Source organism: Alligator sinensis, unplaced genomic scaffold (genome assembly GCF_000455745.1).
Source record: "Alligator sinensis unplaced genomic scaffold, ASM45574v1 scaffold663_1, whole genome shotgun sequence".
NCBI classification, from domain to species: Eukaryota; Metazoa; Chordata; order Crocodylia; family Alligatoridae; genus Alligator; species Alligator sinensis.
In genome coordinates this window covers 912,789-923,718 of record NW_005842205.1, presented here as the reverse complement: position 1 = coordinate 923,718, position 10,930 = coordinate 912,789, and the positions used below count along the sequence as shown (strand labels likewise).

The following is a 10,930-nucleotide window of genomic DNA, read 5'->3' as shown; positions in this document are numbered from 1 at the left end:
TTAATTGTTTAGTAATTGTTCAGAATAAATGGATTAATTAAACCTGGTCTCATCTTCAAAGCTATGCTGGTGAAATTTAGATACATATTTAACTAGCTTCTTAGATTGGTGCTTTCTGAGTACTGTTATTCTTAAATAATAGCTTGATTGCAAATGTTGCTTCAAAAATAGGAAATGTTTGCATTTGGCACATTTAAAGAATTTTTCTGTAATGACTTCACTTTGAAACAAATTACTATATGTATAGTAATGGGTGAGCAGAGTTTAGGGCTTTGCAATCTGACTTTTTTTTTTTTTTTTTTTTTAATGTGAGCACTATCTATGTGTGGCAGTGTTAAGATTTTTGGACTTTGTCCTATTCCAGAAGGAACTGACAGAGACTTTACTTTGAGTGACTTCGGATTCATGATCTTCCATTCACCATACTGTAAACTTGTACAGAAATCTGTGGCCCGACTGCTGTTGAATGACTTTCTTAGCGACCAGAATCCACAGACAACAAATGGTATCTATAATGGGCTGGAAGCTTTCAGGTGTGTTGCTGCTATCTGTTCTTTGAACTAAGGAAGAAAGAAGTATTCTACCTGTTTTTCTTTCTTTCATCTGTGTACCGACATTTTCTAAATGTTTTTTTTTCAATAGGGATGTAAAACTGGAAGATACATACTTTGACAGAGATGTGGAGAAAGCCTTTATGAAAGCTAGTTCTGAGCTCTTTAATCGGAAAACTAAAGCTTCTTTGCTTGTGTCTAATCAGAATGGAAATATGTACACCCCTTCAGTCTATGGTTGCCTCACTTCTCTTCTAGCTCAGTAAGTATAGAATCAAAAATATAAGTTGTTAACTCCTGAAAAGGTTTGGGAGGGTAACTTTTGGTCATAGCAGTCCAGCTGAAAACCCACTTGGCATGAAAATTAGAGGCGCACTGATACATTGGTCCAATATTGGTTTGGTACCAATATAAAGAAAATTGGCTGAATTACAAATTGGCCTGAAGTGGCTGATTTAATTTGGTCAAAAAATGCCTGCCACCCCCCCCTTGGTAGTGCCACTCCCAGTGCCACCACCACCCGCCTGGTGCAGCCCCGGCTTTTCCTGGCATGTGGGTGGAGGCGGAGGTTCAACCAGGGCTGTGCTGGGTGGCTGGTGGGGCTACAGCAAAACTTGGGGTGCCTGCAACCCCCTCCATAGCCCCTTCCCAGTGCTGCTGCTTGCCCTAAGCCCAGCCCCTGCTGAGAAGAGCCCAGTGCAGTCCCCACTCCAGTCTGCAGCTACAGATTGCCCCGCCCTGCGGTGCATAGATCCAGGGGCACACCGATCCCTGCACCACTTCCCCCACCCCCATGCCCTCACAGGTGTGCGCAGCAATGGGTGCCACCCCCACTTTGAGCTCCTGCTCTGTCCTGCGCCCTGCCCCACCTGGACTCGGCTGCCCTCGGTGAACATTAGCAATGGAGAACATTGCCGTTCTCCAATTGCCATTCCAATGGAGAACAGTAAGATTCCTCTATGAGGTGGGGAATTAATAAAAATGAGGGTGGGGTAGGAAAGGAAAAGGGATTAAATATTAGTTAACTTTCACTGTACAGTAACCCTTAATTACTGGAGCATGGAAAGCTGCTTTAAACTCCTTGAAAAGCTTTGTTCTAATAGTCCCCTACCTCACTGTGTAGGGCGTTGATCTGCCCCCCCACGGCCCTTCCCTCCCCTCTTTCCTTCCACTACACCGGACTTACCAGCTGGAGGCAGCTGTATTGGAAATCGGATCAGTATCGGCTGATATGCCTCCTTAAGTATTGGCTATCGGTATCGGCCCCAAAAATCTATCGTGCACCCCTAATGAAAATCTTTTTGTTTTAGTAAGCCCAAACGCAGAAGCTCATTTTAGCCAAACGTTCTTTGTATGTATGCAGTTGTTGTAGGAAAGCAAGTTTCATAGATGTTGGGGTCGGAAGGGATCTATTAGATCATCGAGTCCGACCCCCTGCCCTGGGCAGGAATGAGTGCTGGGGTCAGATGACCCCAGCCAGGTGTCAGTCCTCTGGGTGCTAGGGCTGGCCTAATAGTTGTCTTGCACAAGGCGATTGTACTGGAACTTCACAATAAATTAATATGCTTGCATGGAGTATCCACATCAAATGGATCAGTACTTGGCCTCTTGGCGGGGGTGGGGAAGGGGGGGTTCTGTGCCTTGAGGAATTAGCAAAACATTTTACACCATTCATGTAAAAAGATCTGAAAAGATGCTTGTGGTGGCTAAAGATTAGAAGACTTCCCTCTCACCATTTATTATAGCTGGACTGAGAGAGGTGATTTACTATGATCAGCTCAATCCTTAGCACTTATTTTCTGTCAGCATTGCCTTTTTAGTCTGTCTAGATGTGATTTGCCTATGAAGAAAGAGAAGCCTGAAAATTGCTTTAAACTCTAACATTTTGGACATTAACTTATTTTGCTTAAGTTGGTCTGAGTGTAACTGCAAGGTCTGGATTTGTTTTGAAGACTGCTGTTCATATCGCATGATGAATTGCCATAGCTCTGTGTGAAAGAGTTGGAAGAGTCCTGCCCCAAGACCTGTAGTTTAATGAGAGGAATGCAGTGTGTAGATGCTTTACATTGATCACTTGTCACAGTCATAAGAAGTTGGGAATGTTCTGTTTTTTTTGATGTTATAGGAACTCTGATTGTATGCAACCTGCCTTGATCCAATAAGCTACATCATGGAAGCTAGATATCACTCAACTACTTAAAACTGGCCCTTGATCTTGGCTTTTTCATTAACAACTGTTGATTGGTTGGCAGGTTCTCCCCACAGCAGTTAGCTGGACAGAGGATTGGTGTGTTCTCCTATGGTTCTGGATTTGCTGCCACCTTGTACTCGATTAGAGTTACACAGGATGCCACACCTGGTAAGTTAACTTGGATATAGTCAGTCTCTCTCTTTCTCTGATATATGTGGTTTTGCAGCAGACGGGCTAGCATTGATAGGACTAATTCTGCATTTTTAGGTGAGAATAAAACCCAAGATCCTGTTTTGCCATGTTTTAACCCTCAAAAGGCTAATTTCGTAGCTCATTCTTTTAGCGCATTGATTAAATTAGAGGATAGACATTAAATGTCCTTCAGTGGTTGTGTAATCTGGAGACTAGCATATTCACATGCTTCTGAAATGCAGCCACAGTCTTCAGAGCAGTTGTGGTGCCTGACTTAGAGGTTTTATATTGCAGGTTCTTCTCTGGATAAAATAACTGCCAGCCTTTCTGATCTGCAAACAAGACTTGACTCACGAAAGTGTATTGCACCAGATGTCTTTGCTGAAAACATGAAGATTAGGCAGGAAACGCATCACTTGGGTAAGCAGATTTTAAGTAAACATAATTCACATTGTGAGTAACAAAGTGAACTTCTGATCCTATAAATGGATCTGTCTAGGCCCCACTCGTATATTCAGCTGCAGGATTGGGGGCTAGGAATAAAGGAAGTTCATACCTTATACAAAACTTAGGTCATAATATGCTTTACTAGCACAGATGAAGTGATGGCACATCCTTGGATCCTGGTACACTTGCTTTTCTGGTATAGATGCAGTTCAGAGGGGGACAATGGAAAGATCTTTTACGACGTAACTTATTTTTTTAATGTATTTAATGTTGTATTATCTACTGGTTTCTTTTTAGCCAACTATATTCCACAGTGTTCAGTAGATGATCTCTTTGACGGGACATGGTACCTAGTGCGAGTGGATGAAAAACACCGAAGAACTTATGCACGGCGCCCATTGCTCGGTGATGGCCCTTTGGAAGCAGGAATTGATGTTGTCCATTCAGGAATTGTTCACGAAGTAAGAATGCTGCACTTCTTTAATGCTTAAAGCAAGTGACCATAGCATTTGTGCAGGCTTGCTTGATGCAAGGGAGGAACAGGAGTTGACAGGCTATGTCCTGTTCTGTTAAAACAGAGAAAATAAGAGCCAGTAATGAAAAATGTAAACTTAAAGAAAAATATATATGTATATAGGTGTAGAACAGAGCTTTTGGTGTAGGAGAAACTAGGCCTATTTTCACATTAAGTTTGCAGAAACAGCCAGTTAAACTTGGACCAGACTAACTATTATGTCATCAGTGTTTGGGATGAGATAAAGCTGGGATTTGGGGAAGGAAGCATATTATCCAAGTGGGAATTCATTTGACACAAAAATCACATACATGATTTTTATTACGTTTGTTTGTCTTGTTTGTTTTTTAGCATATCCCAAGCCCTGCTAAGAAAGTGCCAAGAATTCCTGCAGCAACAGAACCTGAAGGTGTTACTGTTGCCATTTCCAATGGAGAACATTAAGATACCTCTATGAGGTGGGGAATTAATAAAAATGAGGGTGGGGTGGGAAAGGAAAAGGGATTAAATATTAGTTAATTTTCACAGTACAGTAATCCTTAATTACTGGAGCATGGAAAACTGCTTTAAACTCCTTGAAAGGCTTTGTTTTAATGTGGTTTGCTGACACTTCATGTAATGGTTTCATAACACTAAAGCATGAATGTATTGTGGAGTGGGGCATGCCAAGGGCTCTGAACTTGCTTGGTTTCTAAGAAAAATGGTTCTGGAATGGCTGTGTCTTGTACCAAGGAAATGGGAATTCTGCCTTCAAAGCAGTTTGAGACTTTGAAGCAAAACTAAGGCCCCCTTCGAAGTCTGACCAAAAATAATTTTGACCTGTAAGCCACACTGTTTTAATGTTAGGGTGCTTGTGTTGCCTTGTCTGAATATTACGCTTTTAGCACCCTAAAAGGATAGGTACTGCAGAGTCCTTGTTCAAGGTGCTGTTAATGGACTAGAGTTGCTTTCCAATTAGTTCAGTCAGATGGATTAAGTTATGATGTTTTAAAAATCCATTATCATCCACATCCTGGTGTCATACTCCATTATTCTAATTGCACTATAGACCCTAGTACCATACACAACTTTACACAGCAGGTTTTGGCAGAACAGGGAGAAAAGGGCATATGTTCAAAATAAAGGGTTTAATTTCCCGTGTTATCTAACCAAGCTGGCACTTTTCAGGCATGTTGAATGCACTCTTCTAAAAGACGTAAGCATTTGAAACAACAGAATTCTAGCATCCAATTCATAAATAGTATCAGGACCTGTTTTAACTGGCAGACCAAGAAAGGAAAAAAATGACAATTTTTCCTTAACTTTGGTCTCTTGCTTTTCTTTGTGCGTGTGTGAATTTTCTTACTGAATTTTGATTGGCTTCCTATTTCAAGCTCTTTATTTGTTATACAGCTATAAACTATTGCAGGAATACCATGATTTTCTTCAGCTTGCAAGCTAAGACTTGTTTGGTATGCAAGGAGAACCTACAAAGCTAATGAGGAGTCCATTAGGGCAGCTTTTGCAGGCCCAGACCGGAGAACTCTGAGGAGAGCTTTGCTAGCTTGTAAAATATATTTAAACTGAGCTAATGGATAGAACTAAGTCTTGTTAAATTTTATTTCACTGTCCAATTCTACCAAGGTTCATTGTCTAACACAACTTTGCAGAAATGACAAAATGCGTATCAAGATACAAAATGCAGACTTCTGGTGTAATGTAGTGTTTGTATAATCTATTGTATGTCTGTCACTTGTTTGGCTTTGATAACATTTTGGATTTGTACAGTTAAGAGTTGCTAAAATAGTATTGTTTACTATAAACTCATGGAGGTCAATGGCCTAAGATCTTCCACCAAAAGTGATGGAAGAATAATGCATGGAGATTTTATTGTGCAAGTGTTTGGGCTTTAAGTTTCATGAAAGCAAGTTAATGTGGTAGAAGAAGATAAGTCTGTTCCAGAATAAAGTCCATTGCTGGCAATGGACTGTCCAAGAGCTACTGGCACAAAAAATTAACCTCATAAACCTTGCTAACACTGAAGAAGATTCTTTGTAAAATAAAGTTTTAGAGATATGGCACATGTTTGGATACTGAATTGTTTGGGACTTTAAGTGGGCTAGGAGAAATGAAGGTTTAAAAGTACAAGTCCACAAGCTGGGGGGTCTTCTGGTACAAGTACCTTTTCTCTTAAGGTAGTCCTGTTTATAAAGCTGAAGAGGCAAGTAAACTGAAATACGTAGATTCTAGGGTGTACTTTGCAGTACTACTTCAGTATTTCACATAGATCTAATGGTAACAGATATAGCAATCCTGCTTTTGAAAACCCAGCAACATATTTTCCCTGTTCCAGTCCTTTAGTTACCTTACCTGAAGGAATGATGGTTTCTGTGTGCCAGTGTGATTACTTTGAGTTCCATTTCATAGGTGTACAGTCACTGGAGAAACATCTCTTCCATTTGCACTTAAACAGAGTGCTGGAAGGGGAAAAGGAAAATAGACCATATCTGGTGAAAGCAGAAGGTTGAGCTATTCTATTTGTTCTCCTGTCTTTTTATTTAGGGTCTTCAGAGTGCAGCCTTTTCATAACAGGGCACAAAGCAACTGGATTAAATAAAGCAAGGAGGAATGTATTGGAGACTACTGCCTAAGTACCAAAAAAAATCCTGCTTGGGTGTTTTTGTGGTTTGTAGTAGTTTGATATCAAAATAGTTTCCGGTTACTGTGCCTGAGGTAGCAACTAATATTAGAAGCACTAGTCTGTGGTGCACTCATGTCTTAATAAGACACATGTTTGCTCAGGTCTTTTGCATTGCAGCAGCATTGGACTACTTAGATGACACATGTTGAAGCAGGAAAATGTCAAGTGACAGATGTCTGAAGTCACGGTGTGCTTGTAATATCCCTCGTCTATGGCTGGAGTAGGCTTGGGTAGCAAATAGTTTTCTGCTCAAGAAGTTTCAGCTGTTTTATTAACACCTCATTCATTCAAGAGACCAGTAGATGGCAGTACAACTCATCATGCAAGATGGTTTGTGACTGCTAAGGGCTACTTGCAAGGTATGAACTTTGAACTTGTGATGGGATTTGCTACAGCTAGATAAATCGGAGAAAGTGCTGAGGTTTTTCAAAGTGCTGATCCTGGACTTTGGAGCACAAAGAGAGGGGGTGGAGGTAAGGGAGGTTGATAGCTTTGTTTATATTGGTCAAGGTATAAATATTTAACAGTGAAGTCCTAATATACAGCCATTTATAAATTATTCTAGGGTTAAGTGTGCAGCTGTAGGTTCTTTACGAGTAAACATTCACCGCTGTTCAGATTTTTTTTATTTTTGTCTCTTCCTGTACAGTGGTGACCTGAGCCTAAAATAGTTACCCTTTTCCCCAGTGTAAAGTACAGATCTGCTCCATTTTTATTACAAAAAACACCTTTGCTAAGCAATATGTAGTTCTTATACAATCAGCTGGGCTATTTTTAAATGTGAACGGTCATGGGGACAAGATGCTGGCACAAATAAGTCTGTTAGAAGTCAGAGTAAGCATGCCTATTGTCTGGTGGGAATAACACATTTGCAAATGAAGGCATCATTTTAAGTTTATTTAAAAATTACAAAAATGTAACAGCAGAATTTACTATGAAAAATGAGTAAAAACCCTGTGTTAAACACTAAATGTAAAGCCTGCAACGCACTCTATAAAATAGAACACAGCTTGGATGTGTGTCTGAAGCCATGGTATGACCCCCTTTTTACGTCCTGCTCCTTGGGGTCTGGTTGTGTGACAAGTGGAACACACTCCAATGCCCTTTTCTTTTGTACTCTGTGCAGAACTATTCTGTAGATACCAGTTATTGAGCTGCGAGCATCCCTTCCCCGGTTATTGTGAATATGTTCTTGTGTGATTCCCAACTCCTCTAAAATACTTTTCACTTCAGTTTCCTCCTCTTTGAGTGTATTGGTCTCTGATAAATACTTTGGATCCAGTTTAAATGGTTCCAGTGGTTGTGGATACCATGTCCCTTGCATCCATTCACTGCTCATAATCAGTTGAATTGAGTATCGTTCAGTCGGCACTGGCTGAAGGACTCCTCGAATTAGTTTCTGGCAAGGTTCTGAAAGGGATGGGGGCAAACTGTACGTTCCATCAAGAATGCACTTCTTCAGTCTGGCCACTGTGTCTGCTCGAAATGGCATGGCACCAGTCGTCATAAAATACAGGAGGATGCCTAGTGCCCAGATGTCTACATAAACACCAACGTAGTTTTCATCTCGGAAGAGTTCTGGAGCAGCATAAGGAGGAGAGCCGCAGAAAGTGTTGAGTGTTTCTTCTCTCTTACTTATTGTGCTGAAGCCAAAGTCTCCCACTTTCACGCAAGTATTACTGGTATAGAATACGTTTTCTGCTTTCAAATCCCGGTGAATGATATTGTTCTCATGCTGTTGAACAAAGCAGGACAGATCAGTATTAGTTTAGGTACAGGAAGGCCTGTCCCAGTTTTTCTTCTGTATGCTCTGAGGTACAGAAGTTGTTTGCTACGATAAAGGCTTTGCCAGTAGTTACTGTACTGTGGGTCTCAGTTACTGTTGTCTTCCCCTCCCTGCAAATGTTGGGGCACCTTTTTAGCACCCAAAGAGGGGCAGGAAAATGCAGGTAGAAATGTAAGGAATAAGGTGTGCAAACAAACTTATTCTGCCCTGTACTTCCATCACCACAAGGGAGGGAAAAAAACTTAATCAATGAAACAGAGATACGGTTGGGTATGCTGGGTCAGCGCTTGGGGCAGGAGGAGAGGTGTACTGGCTGCCCTGGACCCGTTCCTGATTTCCAGCAGTTTGAAAAACCAAAACTCTTCCTTCCCAGTTCTCAGATGTTTGTCATGGAGGAGGGAGCCTATTTCTGGTCGGAAAGGGCATGAGATAATGCAGCCCAGCCTTAACTCTACATTAACTGCGGCTTTTGTCAGAAGCTACTAGGGTTTTTAATAGTAAGACTGCTTTGTAGGAGCTACTGATCATTCAGTCCTGCCTCTAGGCTCTGTTCCTCTGGAAACTTCAGCGTGCTTCTCTGGAACCTTTCATTCATCCATGAGATCTACTAAACTGATTACAGCTGTTAGAAAAACAACTTACCATGTGTTTCACAGCAGATACAACCTGAGAGAAGATTAGTTTACTTTCCATCTCTGGTAACTTTCCCTCTGTGCTGATCTTACTGAAGAGTTCCCCTCCTGCTGCGTACTCCATTACCAGGTGCAGCTTGGACAGTGTCTCCACTACTTCGTATAGTCTGATGATGTTCGGGTGATGCAGCTTCTCCATGCTGGAAATCTCCCGGGACAGCAAGCGCTGAGTTTTCTGGTCTAATTTTGTCTTGTCCAGAATCTTAATAGCTACTTTTTCTGGAAAGAAATGTCTCTTCAATATATATATGACAAGTATCAGTTCATCCTACTAATTCAAAACACTGAGTGTTCAGTCACTTGGAATGGCAAATCTCAACTCTTCTACATACTATTCACTTAATGTGGGTTACAGAAGAGCAGCCAAGACAAGTCCCATCACATTCCACCTATTCAGAACCAAGGCCCCTACCTTTATATTTCTTACAATCTTCCAAGATGGCCAATGCAATGGTATAACTGCCAAGGGGTTAAGCTAGCTACTTATCTAGACTGCTGTCAACACCACAGTAGCACCACAGTGTGTCTTATCGTCTTGGCTGCTGGGAAGGCGTGTGAGGGAAGGCCTTACTTGAAGTAGCAAAGGTTTGTGATATGATAAGGACATGCTAAGTAGATATGTTTGCCATCTTCTCCTAGTCCCATTCCCCCAGACCATGCTTGATTACCACTGCCACTTACTGCTGCTGTTGTCATTTGTCCTTATTCAGTCTTCTGGTGTCCCAGTCTCCCCAGCCATGTTCACATAAAGACTAGAGGAGCAGCCAAGACTCTTACCCATTACTGTAATTACTTGCCCATTGGGCATGTCCACACAGTGGAGGGCAGAGCCCCCTGAGCTAGCTCCAATATCAGAAGAAGCATAGGCACATGATGCTCTGCCCAGCCTGATAGGCTCTGGTTCTCAGCAGGGTAGAGCACTGCCCTAGTATCTGGTATGAGAGCCAGCTCAGTACTGTGTTGTGCCTTATACCATACCTACTGGGTGCGTCTACATGTGGACTTTATTGCTGTTAACTAATTAGCTCTGGCGTAAGATAGTGCTGCTGGGAACTGTACTATCTTACAGGGGAGTAATTAATTGATCAAACACTTGTGTGAACAGTGACTGCCAGGTACAAGTTGTACTAGTCAGCCCAACCAGCTGGGGGCCAGATCCTGGCTCTGCCAGCCCTTCTGCTGCTCACCGCTGCCACCTGGAGCCCAGGGCTGACCCTCCTGTGCTTCCTGCCAGCCTGAGGCTGCTCCACCCTGGCTCTAGTTGCTGCGGTCCCAGGAGCACATGTAGACTCTGTGCATGAGAGCAGTTAACTCCAGCTTGAACTGCTCCAGAGTTTATTGCATCACCTTAATAGCACATGTAGATGCACCCACTGTGTGCTCTTGCGCTTCTTGCTGTGGAGAACACTGAAAAAAACCTGGACAAAGTCTTGTGGTTATATGCTATTTGTGTGCAAAATATATTCATGGTGCTGAAGCTAATTGCTCATGAGGAATAAGACAATGAGGCAGAAGTAACAACAGAGGTCAGATCTATTTGTATGTGAATCCAGCTTCTCTGTGCTTTCTGATGCAAAGACACCATTAAAACCAGCATAACCAGGTTTACCCTGTGCCTACATGATGTACCTGGTGAAGTCAAGGAACACAGTCCACTGACGTTGTAATTATAACCGTGGTAGGTCTGCATCATCAGGATACCTCTAAGCAGGAGGAACAGTTTGTTCCGTGTCCTATATTTCTGTATTAAGCATTGGATTGTGACATCTTTGCATCACTACACTGAAAGCAGTTGCATTCAAATGACTGACCCAATCAAGCTAGGCTAATGGTATCTTTGCATCATCAGAACAGTATGCTCTTCATGTGTTCTCTAA

The 10,930-nt window shown here is 42.0% G+C and overlaps 2 protein-coding genes across 4 annotated transcripts in view; one reads left to right on the top strand and one right to left on the bottom strand.

Annotated features, from left to right (window-relative positions):
• HMGCS1 (3-hydroxy-3-methylglutaryl-CoA synthase 1) overlaps positions 1 to 5,952 on the top strand; it is a 12,878-nt gene extending 6,926 nt beyond the window's left edge. For all 3 annotated transcript variants that reach the window (XM_006026710.3, XM_025207713.1, XM_014521339.2), the window contains exons 5-10: positions 365 to 533; positions 643 to 813; positions 2,804 to 2,910; positions 3,229 to 3,354; positions 3,679 to 3,842; positions 4,247 to 5,952. In XM_006026710.3, coding sequence (XP_006026772.1) covers positions 365 to 533; positions 643 to 813; positions 2,804 to 2,910; positions 3,229 to 3,354; positions 3,679 to 3,842; positions 4,247 to 4,339 — 830 coding nt within the window. In that variant the 3' untranslated portion in view covers positions 4,340 to 5,952. The remainder of the gene's footprint in view (positions 1 to 364; positions 534 to 642; positions 814 to 2,803; positions 2,911 to 3,228; positions 3,355 to 3,678; positions 3,843 to 4,246) is intronic.
• Positions 5,953 to 6,090: 138 nt separating this feature from the next.
• NIM1K (NIM1 serine/threonine protein kinase) overlaps positions 6,091 to 10,930 on the bottom strand; it is a 60,930-nt gene continuing 56,090 nt past the window's right edge. The window contains exons 3-4 of the mRNA XM_014521340.2: positions 9,004 to 9,272; positions 6,091 to 8,310 (exon numbers count right to left, since the gene is read on the bottom strand). Coding sequence (XP_014376826.2) covers positions 7,567 to 8,310; positions 9,004 to 9,272 — 1,013 coding nt within the window. The 3' untranslated portion in view covers positions 6,091 to 7,566. The remainder of the gene's footprint in view (positions 8,311 to 9,003; positions 9,273 to 10,930) is intronic.